Source organism: Bombina bombina, chromosome 2 (assembly GCF_027579735.1).
Source record: "Bombina bombina isolate aBomBom1 chromosome 2, aBomBom1.pri, whole genome shotgun sequence".
In the NCBI taxonomy this organism is placed as follows: domain Eukaryota; kingdom Metazoa; phylum Chordata; class Amphibia; order Anura; family Bombinatoridae; genus Bombina; species Bombina bombina.
In genome coordinates this window covers 131165896-131181326 of record NC_069500.1, presented here as the reverse complement: position 1 = coordinate 131181326, position 15431 = coordinate 131165896, and the positions used below count along the sequence as shown (strand labels likewise).

The window sequence follows — 15431 nt, the reverse complement described above, 5'->3', positions numbered from 1 at the left end:
AAAATGTGAGCTCAATCCTATTGGCTGATTTGCATCACCTTTAATTCTGATTGGCTGATTGAATTCTATAAGCCAATAGGAATTCAATTGACGCCATCTTGGATGACTTCCCTTAAAGGAAAGTTCATTCTTCGTTAGCCATGGAAAGAAGAGGATGCTCCGTGCTGGATGTCTTGAAGATGGAGCCGCTCCGCGCCGGATGGATGAAGATAGAAGATGCCGTCTGGATGAAGACTTCTGCCGGCTTGGATGAAGACTTCGGCCCGCTTGGATGAAGACTTCTCCTGGCTTCGTTGAGGGCTTCTGCCAGCTTGGATGAAGACTTCTGCCGCTTCGTTGAGGATGGATGCCCGGTCTTCAAAAAAAAAACTGTAAGTGGATCTTCAGGGGTTAGTGTTAGGTTTTTTAAGGGTTTATTGGGTGGGTTTTATTTTTAGATTAGGGTTTGGGCAGAAAAAGAGCTAAATGCCCTTTTAAGGGCAATGCCCATCCAAATGCCCTTTTCAGGGCAATGGGGAGCTTAGATTTTTTTAGTTAGGATTTTATTTAGAGGGTTGGTTGTGTGGATGGTGGGCTTTTACTGTTGGGGGGTTGTTTATATTTTTTTTTTACAGGTAAAAGAGCTAATTTCTTTGGGGCAATGCCCTGCAAAAGGCCCTTTTAAGGGCCATTGGTAGTTTATTGTAGGCTAGGGTTTTTTTTTTTTAATTTTGGAGGGCTTTTTATTTTGATAGGGCTATTAGGTTTTGTGTAATTAGTTTAAATATTTGATAATTTCTTTTTTATTTTGTGTAATTTAGTGGGGTTTTTTTTTTTGTAATTTAGTTAATTGTATTTAATTAATGTAATTTATTTAATTGTAGTGTAAGGTTAGGTGTTAGTGTAACTCAGGTTAGGTTTTATTTTACAGGTAAATTTGTATTTATTTTAACTAGTTAGCAAGTAAATAGTTAATAACTATTTAGTAACTAGTCTACTTAGTTAAAATATATACAATCTTAGCTGTGAAATATAAATAAAACCTAAGATAGCTACAATGTAACTATTAGTTATATTGTAGCTAGCTTAGGGTTTAACAGGTAAGTATTTAGTTTTAAATAGGAATCATTTAGTTAATGATAGTAATATTTATTTAGATTTATTTTAATTATATTAAAGTTAGGGGGTGTTAGGGTTAGGGGTTAATAACTATAGTATAGTGGCGCCAACGTTGGGGGCGGCAGATTAGGGGTTAATTAATGTAGGTAGGTGGCAGCGATGTCGGGAGCAGCAGATTAGGGGTTAATAAGTGTAATGTAGGTGGCAGCAACATTGGGGGCGGCAGAGCAGAGGTTAATAAGTTTAATGTAAGTGGCGGCGACATTGGGGGCGGCAGATTAGAGGTTAATAAGTGTAGGTAGGTGGCAGCGGTGGCGGGGGTGGCAGATTAGGGGTTAATAAGTGTAATGTAGGTGTCAGCGATGTCGGAGGCGGCAGATTAGGGGTGTTTAGACTCGGGGTTTATGTTAGGGTGTTAAATTTTGTTTCCCCATAAGAAAAAATGGGGCTGCGTTACGAAGCTTTACGCTCCTTTATTGCAGGTGTTAGGCTTTTTTTTAGCCAGCTCTCCCCATTGATGTCTATGGAGAAATCGTGCACGAGCATGTAAAACCAGCTCAAAGCAGCGCTGGTATTGGAGTGCGGTATGGAGCTCAATTTTGCTCAATGCTGACATATTGCCTACTAACGCCGGGTTTATGCAAACCTGTAATAGCAGCGCTATATGGAGGTGTGCGGTGGAAATAACTTGCAAGTTAACACTGAGTCGATCATAATGCAAAACTCGTAATCTAGCCGATTGTTATTTATGAAGTGCATTTTTCTGTCTGTATTACAAGAAACATCAATTTATAAGTCCTCTGCTTGTAAAATGTTATATTTCATTTATTCATATGGATAGCTTTTAATTTTAGCAATAATGAAATGTTTTGTAATGCATCAGGTACAAAAGATTTTTCAAATTGAATTTTATCAAAAAAGTCTAAAATAGCATATGGTGCACAACTGTGAACATCATGTCAAATATAAATAAGGTAACGTATAATATTACACTAAAAATAAATGATACAATGTTCCCATGGTGGAGCAGCGGATTTAAAGGGATCTGATATGTAATCATGTATCATAAATAAAACTGTAAGGTGCTAAAGTATTTTATTATTACATCATTTTCTGCATCATAAACAGGATGCTGCCAGTGTGTCAAACAGGACCAATATCCAGCCGCCAATGACCAGCTCAGAAGCAACAATGCATTACAGATCCAGAGCGGACTATAGAGGTAAAAAGAAACGGCTCTAATGTATAAGAACATTTTGGGGTTGATCAACTTCTATTGTTGGATATTTATTAGTATGTTTTTATTATGTCAACAAGATCACATACAGCCACTTTTATTGTTCTTTAGAAGCACATTTTTCTAGATTATTTCCATTAAATATGGCCCTACACTTACTTTGTGCCAGACCTGTTTTTCTGATCAAAATCAAAAATCTTGATAATTAAAGAACCACTCAATTCAGTAGAAATACATAATTAGCAAGTGCATAATAAAAACACAATGATTTAACACCTACTCTGAATTTCAAATAAGCAGTAGATTTTTTTCTGACAAATTTATTTTTTGTCTAATTTTCCAGGCCACTGTATCACGTGACAGACATCGGCCAATCACAGACTAGTATATGTATACCCTTGTGCACATGCTCAGTAGGATCTTGTTCCCTAGAAAGTGTACATATTAAAAGAGAAAAAAAAAATGATAATGGAAGTAAAATGGAAAGTTTCTTAAAACTGCATTTCTATCTGAATTAAAAAAGTTTATTTTTTTATTAATTAACTAAGCTGCATCTTATTAATTAACTAAGCTGCATCTTATTAATTAACTAAGCTATATCTGCATATTCGTTTTTGATTGGTTAGCAAGGATTTGTTTGTTCTGGGGACAGGGAAATCAGTGAAAATAAATACATAATAATATGAATCCCCCCCCCAAAAAAAAAAAAAAAAATTGCCATTTTGTTTGTCATTAATCCTTTACATTTAGTTTTTGGATTATGAAATCATGTGATTAAAGACACAGATAGCATTTTGTTTCTGTTAATATTTTCCTAGGGTAATAATTTAAAGCTTCAGAAGTTTCAACAGCAGAAACATTATAGGGTTGCGATCACTGACAATACCAGCTGAAGTTCATAAGTCATTAGCTACCAAAAACAAGTGCAAGGTTGTAATCAAACCCGTAGTTAGAAAAGATGTATTGCAATAATAAAATGCTCTAACCCATTCCAACATTTCATTATTGAACTATGTCCCTTTAATGTGACAAATTGGAATACTTTGAATAAAGAAACATACAGAGCCATTAAAAATAAAATTTGAATTAATGAAATGTTTGATGTATATTCAAAGCTTTATGGACTTAAAGTGACTTACCTGAGAGATACAGCATTGGGCCCATAGATCTCTCTCACTGCAGCAAGATCAGATTCCAGTTGTGGGTGTTTATGAAGTTCTCCATCATAACTAACCTGTTAAAAAAAAATTGTGTAGTTTTGTGAACAATCCAAAAAAAATGACACTAATACTGAAATATCTAAAACAGCCCATGAAAATGTAAAGCTAATTCTTCCAACAAAATCTAGTGTGATCAAAGTAAAACGTTTCCAATAACACACACATATACATAAATATACAGTCATGTGAAAAAGAAAGTATGCCCTCTTTGAATTCTATGGTTTTACGTATCAGGACATAATAACAATCATCTGGTCCTTAGCAGGTCTTAAAATTAGGTAAATACAACCTCAGATGAACAACACATTACATATTAACAAAAATAAAACCAAAATGGAGAAGCCATGTGTGAAAAACTAAGTACACCCTTACTGCTTCCATAGGAATTAAGAGGCTAAGGGGCATATTTATCAATGTGCGAGCGGAAATGATACGAAGTAGCGTATCATGTCCGCCGCACATCGATAAATGCTGACAGGATATGCTGTCAGCCTTTATCATTGCACCAGCAGGTCTTGTGAACTGCTGGTGCAATGCCGCCCCCTACAGATTTGGGGCCGCTAGCAGGGGTGTCAATTAACCCGATCGTATTCGATCGGGTTGATTTCTGTCCGAGGCCTCAGAGCAGGCGGACAAGTTATGGAGCATACGGAGCTTGATAAATATTCCCCTAAGTAGCAACCAGGTGCTGCTAAATCAAATGCCCTTGATTAATTAATTATCATCAAGTGTGACCACCTCTATAAAAGTCAAAGTTTTAGTAGTTTGCTGGTCTGGAGAAATCAGGTGTGTGTTAACACAATGCCAGAGAGGAAATACATCAGCAATGATCTTAGAGAAGCAATTGTTGCTGCCCATCAATCTGTCAAGGGTTATAAGGCCATTTCCAAACAATTTAAAGTCCATCATTCTACAGTGAGAAAGATTATTCACAAGTGGAAAACATTAAAGACAGTTGCCAATCTTCCCAGGAGTGGATATCCCAGCAAATTTCATCCCAAGGTCAGACCATGCAATGCTCAGAGAAATTGCAAAAAGAAAAGACAAGAGTTACATCTCAGTTAGCATGTTAAATGTTCAACTTCACAACAGTACAATTAGAAAAAGAATGAACAAGTATGGTTTGTATGGAAGGGTTCCCAGGAGAAAGCGTCTTCTCTCTGAAAAGAACATGGCAGCACAGTTTAGGATTGCAAAGTTGCATCTGAACAAACCACATGACTTCCGGAACAATGTCCTTTGGACAAAAGTGCAAATGGTTGGCCATAATGCACAGCACCACGTTTGGCAAAAACCAAACACAGTATATAAACACAAAAACCTCATATTAATTGTCAAGCACGGTGATGGAGACGTGATGATTTTGGCTTGCTTTGCAGCCACAGGACCTGGGCACCTTACAGTCATTGAGTCAACCATACAAAAGTATTCTATAGTCAAATGTGAGGCCATCTGTCCGACAGCTAAAGCTTGGCCAAAATTGGGTCATGCAACAGGACAATGATCCCAAGCACACCAGAAAATCTACAACAGAATAGCTGAAAAATAAAAGAATCAAGGTGTTGCAATGACCAAAGTCCAGATCAAAGTCCAGACCTCAACCCAATTGAAATGCTATGGCGGGACCTTAAAAGAGCTGTGCATAAACGAATGCCTGCAAACATCAATGAACTGAAGCAACGTTGTAAAGAAGAGTGAGACAAAATTCCTCTGCAACGATGTGAGAGTGATAAAGTCATACAGAAAATGATTACTTCAAGTTATTGCTCCTAAAGGTGGTTCTACAAGCTATTGAATCATAAGGTGTACTTAAGTTTTCCCACATGGCTTCTCCATTTTGGCTTCATTTTTGTCAAATAAATCATGACACAGTATAATATATCATGTGTTGTTGTTCATCTGAGGTTGTAATTACCTAAATTTAAGACCTGCTAAGAACCAGATGATTGTCGTTATGTCCTGAAATGTAAAACCACTACTTTCTTTTTCCCATAACTGTATACAGTGTGTGTGTGTGTGCGTGCTAAGAAAACAAAATATTTGTATGCTCTAACTGAATCATGAATAGAGTATTTTATTATTGAACAATGTTTTGCATCATAAAGAGGATGTGGCCAGTGTGCCAAGAAAAAAGCCTTTTACATACGCTAAACTAATATTTGTTACACAAACTGGAACTTGTTATATGATGAATTTTTTGTCAGTTTGAGGCTACAATTAAGAGGCAGATTTATCATTGTCAGGACAAAACAAAGTTCAGAGGTAGTAAACCTGTCCTCTTCAGATTGCTAAGTGTGAGGTGCATTCATTCCCCTGTATTTATCATCACATAAGTAAAAGCTTATGCGATGCTGCCTGCCTACCCTTGAAACCAAAGGGCTTGTCAATCACCCTTGTTGGATCATTCTGGGGTGATTTTAATCCACCAATTCTGAAGTGGCGGAGAGAGTTTAGGAAGCCACTACAGTATTTAAACAGATGCTTGATAAATATCAGTTGTGCGCATGAGCCCATTTATCAAGCTCCGTATGGAGCTTGAAGGGCCATGTTTCTGGCGAGCCTTCAGATTTACCAGAAACACCAGTTATGAAGCAGCATTCTAAAGAATACGATCGGTTGATTGACACCCTCTGCTGGCGGCTGATTGGCCGTGAATCTGCAGGGGGCAGCGTTGCACCAGCGTTTCACAAGAGCAATGCTGAATGCAGAGAGCGTATTGCTCTCCGCATTCAGCAATGTCTGTCGAATATGATCCGCTGATCGGATCATGTCAGACAGACATTTGTTAAATAGGCCCCTAAGAGAATGTTAATTAAAAAATAAATACAAAAATAAAAAAGGAACATGTTAAAGGAATAGTAAATACCTTGTAATTAAACATGTTTCTGGCATCTTCCAATAGTTTGAAGGGATATGAAACCCACAATTTTATTTTATTATTCAGATAGAGCATGCGATTTTAAACATCTTTCTAATTTACTTCTATTATCAATTTGTCTTTATTCTCTTGGTATCTTTTGTTGAAAAACAGGGATGGATGTATGCTTAGGAGCAAGCCAATTTCTGGCACAGTATATGGCAGCAGTTTTGCAAGAATGATATCCATGTGCAAGAGCACTAGAGGGCAGCACTATTTCCTGCCATGTAGTGCTGCAGACATCTACCTAGGTATTTCTTCAACACAGAATATCATGGGAATTTAAGCAAATTTGACAATAGAAGTAAATTGGAAACCTTTTATAAATTGTATGCTCTGTCTGAATCACAAAACACTTTTTTTTAGGTTTTATGTCCCTTTAACATATCAGCAGAGTCTGGATGTTATTAGAACAAATTAATACTTTGTGTTTTAAATGGTCAATCTCCACTCACCACTTATCTTATTTGGAGGAGCTAATTTGAACATGAGTCTGGAGATGACAGGGCTTCTCACTGTCATTATGTTAACAAAATGTCCATTGTTTGGCTTCAGCAGAAATGATAAGATAAAATAAATGTTATTTATAACAGATATGTGTCAAGGTTAGGCTTGTACTCTTTCTAGTTTTAGGACTGGAATATTCCCAAAAATTTTTTAAACTAGTGACAGTGTACTCCAGATTTTTTTAAAAAAGATAGATAATTCCTTTATTACCCATTCCCCAGATTTGCATAACCAACACAGTTATATTAATATACTTTCTTCTATAAGATATGACGAGTCCACGGATTCATCCTTTACTTGTGGGATATTATCCTCCTGCTAACAGGAAGTGGCAAAGAGCACCACAGCAGAGATATCTATATAGCTCCTCCCTTGACTCCACCCCCAGTCATTCTCTTTGCCTACTCTAAGTACTCGGAAGGGTAAAGTGAAAGAGGTGATAAAATGTTAGTTTTTATTTTCTTCAAGCAAGAATTTTTTATTTTAAATGGTACAGGTGTGTACTATTTTCCCTCAGGCAGCAGATGGATGAAGACTTCTGCCTGGAGGCTGATGATCTTAGCATTTGTCACTAAGATCCAGAGCAGTTCCCACAGAATGGCTGAGGAGTACTTAAAGGGACAGTAAACCTCAAAAATAATGTTATATAATTCTGCACATAGTGCAGAATTATATAACATTATAGTAGCCTTATCTGTATAAAACGTAATATTCCCTTTTAATTTTAAAAAAACCCGGCTGTTTTACAGACCCGCTCTCTGCTGAGCGGGTCTGTTTTATTCACACAGCGCATCGGGCCAGCTGTATAGTCACAGCCCGGCCCGACCGCGCCATAACACAAAGTGCAGCTCGCTCCTGCTGTCAGGGCCAGGCTGTGACTATACAGCTGGCCCGATGTGCTGTGTGAATAAAACAGACCCGCTCAGCAGAGAGCGGGTCTGTAAAACAGCCGGGTTTTTTTAAAATAAAAAGGAAATATTACGTTTTATACAGATAAGGCTAATATAATGTTATATAATTCTGCACTATGTGCAGAATTATATAACATTATTTTTAAGGTTTACTGACACTTTAAGAAACTTCAGTGTGAGGAACGCTTTTCATGCTATAAGCAGTGAGGTATGTTCAGTCATTTTTTTCTGGAGAGACTGTGGTATTTCAGAATTGGCTGACAGTATCCCCATGAGGGAAAGGGTAAGCAGTAATCCTAAAAGATATATTACTAAGCTTGCATATATGGGCTAAGAAAAAATGTTTGAATGTTTGTGGGCAAACGATTAATTAACTGGGAGTGCTGATAACGTTTTTAGGAAGGAACGTTTTTCATGCTTAATGAGAGGGTACACTTGGCTTCTTTTTGGGTTTAGGAACCCACATGGTTAGTTTGAGACCGCTCTGGTGCGGTTCATTTGAGAGACATCGAATGAGATGGGCGGGGCCTATTTTCGCGCCTCAGTTGCGCAGTTGTATTTGACAGGCAAGCAGCAAGCTCCAACTCCGGTGGGCCCTTGTGAGAGTATTGGGCCAAATCGAAGCTTTAACCCTGTTTTACAGACCCCCTGAGGGCAGGTAGGCACCACAGCAGGGCTGTGGCGAGGTGCAGGGGGTGTTTTTTTCTTGATTTAAACGTTTATTAATTATCCGTTTTTTCTAGTAAGGGTTAAGTGTTCCTTTCCTTGTGGGGCAAACTTAGCTGCATAGTTTGAATGCTTATATCATAAAATTGAAACGATTTTATTGTTTTAAAGCAGTTTTGCAAAACGTGTATGTGTACGTGTTTTTTTCTCTTAAAGGCGCAGTACCGTTTTTTAAGATTGTTATTTTTTCACTAAATAAAGTGTTTTCAAGCCTGTTTGTGGTCATTACTAGCCTGTTTAACATGTCTGACATTGAGGAAAGCCAATGTTCAATGTGTTTAGAAGCCATTGTGGAACCCCCACTTAAAATGTGTCCCTCATGCACTGAAAGGGTCTTAAATTGTAAAGAACATATTTTAGCTGATAAAAGTATGTCGCAAGATGATTCTCAGTCAGAAGAGAATCAGGTTATGCCATCTAATTCTCCCCAAGTGTCACAACCATTAACGCCGGCACAAGCAACGCCAAGTACTAGTGCGTCTAATTCTTTCACCCTGCAAGATATGGCCGCAGTTATGTCTACTAACCTCACTGAGGTTTTATCTAAACTGCCTGGGTTGCAGGGGACGCGGAGTAGGTCCGGTGTGAGAGTAAATGCTGAGCCCTCTGATGCTTTGTTAGCCATCTCTGATGTACCCTCACAATGTTCTGAGTTGTGGGTGAGGGAATTGCTGGCTGAGGGAGAGCTTTCTGATTCAGGAAAGATGTTCCCTCAAACAGACTCAGATATGACAGCTTTTAAATTTAAGCTAGAACACCTCCGCTTGTTGCTCAGGGAGGTTTTAGCGACTCTGGATGATTGTGACCCTATTGTAATTCCACCAGAGAAATTGTGTAAAATGGATAGATATCTAGAGGTTCCTGCTTACACTAATGTTTTTCCGGTCCCTAAGAGGATTTCAGACATTGTTACTAAGGAGTGGGATAGACCAGGTATTCCGTTCTCTCCCCCTCCTACTTTTAAGAAAATGTTTCCCATATCAGACACCATTCTGGATTCCTGGCAGACGGTCCCTAAGGTGGAGGGAGCTATTTTTACCCTGGCTAAGCGTACAACTATACCTATTGAGGACAGTTGTGCTTTCAAAGATCCTATGGATAAAAAATTAGAGGGTCTTCTAAAGAAAATATTTAATCATCATGGTTTTCTTCTGCAACCTATAGCGTGCATTGTTCCTGTAACTACTGCAGCTGCTTTTTGGTTCGAGGCTCTAGAGGAGGCTCTTAAGGTTGAGACCCCATTAGATGATATTCTGGATAGAATTAGGGCTCTCAAGCTAGCTAATTCTTTCATTACAGATGCCGCTTTTCAACTGGCTAAATTAGCGGCAAAGAATTCAGGTTTTGCCATTTTAGCGCATAAAGCGTTATGGCTTAAGTCCTGGTCTGCTGACGTGTCATCAAAATCTAAGCTTTTAGCCATTCCTTTCAAGGGTAAGACCCTATTTGGGCCTGAACTGAAAGAGATCATTTCAGACATCACTGGAGGAAAAGGCCATGCCCTTCCTCAGGATAAGACAAATAAGATGAGGACCAAACTAAATAATTTCCGTTCCTTTCAAAACTTCAAAGGTGGTCCCTCTACCTCCTCCCCTGCTGCAAAGCAGGAGGGGAATTTTGTTCAATCCAAGTCAGTCTGGAGACCTAACCAGACTTGGAATAAGGGTAAACAGGCCAAGAAGCCTGCTGCTGCCACCAAGACAGCATGAAGGGGCAGCCCCCGATCCGGGACCGGATCTAGTAGGGGGCAGACGTTCTCTCTTTGCTCAGGCTTGGGCAAGAGACGTTCAGGACTCCTGGGCTTTAGGAATCGTGACCCAGGGGTATCTTCTAGACTTCAAAGATTCTCCTCCAAGGGGGAGATTTCATCTTTCTCGATTGTCTGTAATCCAGTCAAAAAGAGAGGCGTTCTTACGCTGTGTAGAAGACCTATATACTATGTGAGTAATCTACCCAGTTCCAAAAGCAGAACAGGGGCAGGGGTTTTACTCCAATCTGATTGTGGTTCCCAAAAAAGAGCGAACCATCAGACCAATTTTAGATCTCAAGATCCTAAACAAATTCCTCAGAGTACCATCCTTCAAGATGGAAACCATTCGGACTATTTTACCAATGATCCAGGAGGGTCAATATATGACCACCGTGGATTTAAAGGATGCGCATCTTCACATTCCTATCCACAAAGATCATCACCAGCTCCTCAGGTTCGCCTTCCTGGACAAGCAGTTTGTGGCTCTTCCCTTTGGGTTGGCCACAGCTCCCAGAATTTTCACAAAAGTGCTAGGGTCCCTTCTGGCGGTTCTAAGGCCACGGTGCATAGCAGTGGCGCCTTATCTGGACGATATCTTAATTCAGGTGTCAACTTACCAACTAGCCAAATCTCACACGGACATCGTGTTGGCTTTTCTAAGATCTCACGGGTGGAAGGTGAATGTAAAAAAGAGTTCACTTATCCCCCTCACAAGAGTTCCATTCCTGGGAACTCTGATAGATTCAGTAAACATGAAAAATTTTCTGACGGAGGTCAGGAAAGCAAAGATTTTAACCACCTGCCGAGCTCTTCATTCCATTCCTCGGCCGTCAGTGGCTCAGTGTATGGAGGTAATTGGACTAATGGTAGCGGCAATGGACATAGTTCCATTTGCTCGCTTGCATCTCAGACCACTGCAACTATGCATTCTCAAACAGTGGAATGGGGATTATGCAAATTTATCTCCTCAGATAAATCTGGATCAAGAGACCAAAGACTCTCTTCTTTGGTGGTTGTCACTGGATCATCTGTCCCAGGGAATGTGTTTCTGCAGGCCAGCATGGGTCATAGTGACGACGGACGCCAGCCTATTGAGCTGGGGTGCAGTCTGGAATTCCATGAAAGCACAGGGTGTGTGGACTCAGGAGGAGGCTCTCCTCCCAATAAATATTCTAGAACTGAGAGCGATATTCAACGCACTTCAGGAGTGGCCTCAGCTGGCTTCGGCCAGATTCATAAGATTCCAGTCGGACAATATCACGACTGTAGCATATATCAATCATCAGGGGGGAACAAAGAGTTCTCTAGTGATGATAGAGGTTTCCAAAATAATTTGATGGGCAGAGACTCACTCTTGCCATCTATCAGCAATCTATATCCCAGGAGTGGAGAACTGGGAAGCGGATTTTCTAAGTCATCAGACTTTTCATCCGGGGGAGTGGGAACTCCATCCGGAGGTGTTTGAACAATTGATTCATCAATGGGGCACACCAGAATTGGATCTGATGGCATCTCGTCAGAATGCCAAACTTCCCTGTTACGGGTCCAGATCAAGGGATCCTCATGCAGTACTGATAGATGCTCTAGCAGGACCTTGGTCGATCAACCTGGCTTATGTGTTTCCACCATTTCCTCTTCTTCCTTGTCTGATTGCCAGAATCAAACAGGAGAGAGCTTCGGTGATTTTGATAGCACCTGCGTGGCCACGCAGGACTTGGTATGCAGACCTGGTGGACATGTCATCTCTACCACCGTGGACACTGCCACTGAGACAGGACCTTCTCATTCAAGGTCCGTTCCAGCAACCAAATCTAGTTTCTCTGCGGCTGACTGCCTGGAGATTGAACGCTTGATTTTATCCAAGCGGGGATTCTCTGAGTCGGTCATAGATACCTTGATTCAGGCTCGAAAACCTGTCACTAGGAAAATTTATCATAAGATATGGCGTAAATATCTTTATTGGTGTGAATCCAAAGGCTACTCATGGAGTAAGATCAGGATTCCTAGGATTTTGTCTTTTCTCCAAGAAGGATTGGAGAAGGGGTTATCAGCTAGTTCCCTAAAGGGACTGATATCTGCTTTATCAATTTTACTGCACAAGCGTCTGGCAGATGTTCCAGATGTTCAGTTGTTTTGTTAGGCTTTAGTTAGAATCAAGCCTGTGTTTAAACCTGTTGCTCCGCCATGGAGTTTGAATTTAGTTCTAAAAGTTCTTCAAGGGGTTCCGTTTGAACCTATGCATTCCATAGATATTAAGCTTCTATCTTGGAAAGTTCTGTTTTTAGTTGCTATCTCAAAGAGTTTCTGAACTATCTGCATTGCAATGCAACTCGCCTTATCTTGTTTTCCATTCTGATAAGGTGGTTTTGCGTACCAAACCTGGATTCCTTCCTAAGGTTGTTACTAATAAGAATATTAATCAGGAAATTGTTGTTCCTTCCCTGTGTCCTAATCCTTCCTCTAAGAAGGAGTGTGTGTTGCACAACTTGGACGTGGTTCGTGCTTTGAAGTTTTACTTGCAAGCGACCAAAGATTTCCGTCAAATATCTTCTCTGTTTGTTGTCTATTCTGGAAAACGTAGAGGTCAAAAAGCTATGGCTACCTCTCTTTCTTTTTGGCTGAAAAGCATCATCCGTTTGGCATACGAGACTGCTGAACAGCAGCCTCCTGAAAGAATTACAGCTCACTCTACTAGAGCGGTGGCTTCCACATGGGCTTTTAAAAATGATGCTTCTGTTGAACAGATTTGTAAGGCTGCGACTTGGTCTTCACTTCATACCTTTTCCAAATTTTACAAATTTTAAACTTTTGCTTCTTCGGAGGCTATTTTTGGGAGAAAAGTTCTTCAAGCAGTGGTGCCTTCTGTTTTGGCATCTGTCTTGTCCCTCCCGTTCATCCGTGTCCTGTAGCTTTGGTATTGTATCCCACAAGTAAAGGATGAATCGTATCTTATAGAAGAAAAGTAAATTTATGCTTACCTGATAAATTGATTTCTTCTATGATACGACGAGTCCACGGCCCGCCCTGTCAATTTAAGACAGATTATATTTTTTTGATTTAAAACTTCAGTCACCTCTGCACCTTTTAGTTTCTCCTTTTTCTTCCTGTACCTTCGGTCAAATGACTGGGGTGTGGAGTCAAGGGAGGAGCTATATAGACAGCTCTGCTGTGGTGATCTTTGCCACTTGCTGTTAGCAGGAGGATAATATCCCACAAGTAAAGGATGAATCCGTGGACTTGTCGTATCATAGAAGAAATCAATTTATCAGGTAAGCATAAATTTACTTTTTCACTTCTGTGATTACCTTGTATCTAAGCCTCTTCAGACTGCCCCCTTATCTCAGTTCTTTTGACAAACTTGTATTTTAACAGTGCTGACTAATAAATAACTCCAGGGGAGTGAGCACAATGTTATCAATATGGCACACACAAAAATAGCGCTGTATAGCGGTATAATCAAAATGCAATGGGATAAGGGGCGGCCTTCAAGTACTAAACCTACCTAGGTTTAGCTTTCAACAAAGAATATCAAGAGAACAAAGCAAATTTGATGATAAAAGTAAATTGGAAAGTTGTTTTAAATTGCATGCCCTATCTGAATCATGAAAGTTTAATTTTGACTAGACTGACCCTTTAAATTACAGGAAATATGGGAAAAATAAATAGTAAAAGTATGTTGCAAAGTTGTTTTACTCTACATAGTTACGCACTTTATATTACAATCTTAATGTGTTTTATTAATAAAAGAATTCAAGTACATTCAGCAGTCATCGTTATATAGAATAAATTAGCCTTAATATTTTACTTTCACACTGACTGTAAATATTTTGCTTCCATGTAGGTGTAGCAACCCACATAAAATCCTGCAAAAAGCCTGAGAAAAGCCTGCTTTTTATTCATTTTATGGGGTAGATTTATCAAATGTCAGGCGGACATGATTCGCTGTAAGGTAGCGGATGAGTTAAGGAGAAGTGGTCTTACGACCGCTGCTTCTTAACTTAAGTTTCAGGGGTCCATTTATCATTGTGCGGACAGACATGATCCGCTATAGTGAATAATGTCAGCCGCACATCGATAAATGCCGACAGCATACGCTGTCTGCATTTATCATTGCACCAGCAGTTCTTGTGAACTGCTGGTTCTATACCGCCCCCTGCAGATTCACGTAGCAGGGGGTGTCAATCAACCTGATCGTATTCAATCAGGTTAATTTCTGTCAGCCCCCTCAGAGCAGGCAGACAGGTTATGGAGCAGCGGTCTTTAGACCGCTGCTTTATAACTTGTGTTTCTGGCGAGCCTGAAGGCTTGCCAGAAACACGGGGCATCAAGCTCCGTTCTGAGCTTGATAAATAGACCCCTCAGGTTGAATTGAAACTTCGGGGGTAGATTGCAGCATCCGCTGCTTGATAAATCTACCCCCATGTGTTTCCTAATCAAAGTGTAAGAAAAAAAAATACTTTCTTTTATATTCTTTTTTTGAGCAACTTAGAATTTTGATGACAGCTCTTGGATTAAAAATTAGACCCAGACTGCCAGGGATTAAACCGAGCCTGTCACTGTGGCTGAAGTGCATGAGACGACCATGTCGGGAGGTGCCAAATGGATGAGGAGCTACATTGACGAGACTTGTTCTAATACTGGAGCTTGTATACAAGTGAAGGTGGCCACAGATGATTCCGTGGAGCGGAACAACATAGAAGTAATTACACAACCGCCTAGCTCATACAGACACTATATTGTACCAAAGGCTACCTCTACTCACCCTGATCTGTCCCGCCAGTCTGGGGAAGCTCCCTGCAGCTCAAGTGGAGGCCCGGTGCCCCCAGGTCGGAAAGCAGCCTTTATGAGAGAGTCCAACCAAGCCTGGGGACAGTCTAGTGACTCTAATGTAGAACCAATCTTACCAAGCACTATGTGGATATCTACGTCTTGTATCAGCTGAACATCATAATTGTGTGAGATCTTTACAACAGGGTACCTGGTTACCTCTTGCTTTTAATTTCCCATATGTTAGTCTTTATAGACCTTAACCCTATCTCCTATATTTTATACTATGTGAGACCTT

At 39.9% G+C, this 15431-nt stretch overlaps 1 protein-coding gene across 1 annotated transcript in view; it reads right to left on the bottom strand.

Annotated features, from left to right (window-relative positions):
- PARP8 (poly(ADP-ribose) polymerase family member 8) overlaps positions 1-15431 on the bottom strand; it is a 550091-nt gene that overhangs the window by 227382 nt on the left and 307278 nt on the right. Inside the window, exon 7 of the mRNA XM_053701262.1 lies at positions 3475-3569. Within this exon, the coding sequence (XP_053557237.1) occupies positions 3475-3569 (95 nt within the window). The remainder of the gene's footprint in view (positions 1-3474; positions 3570-15431) is intronic.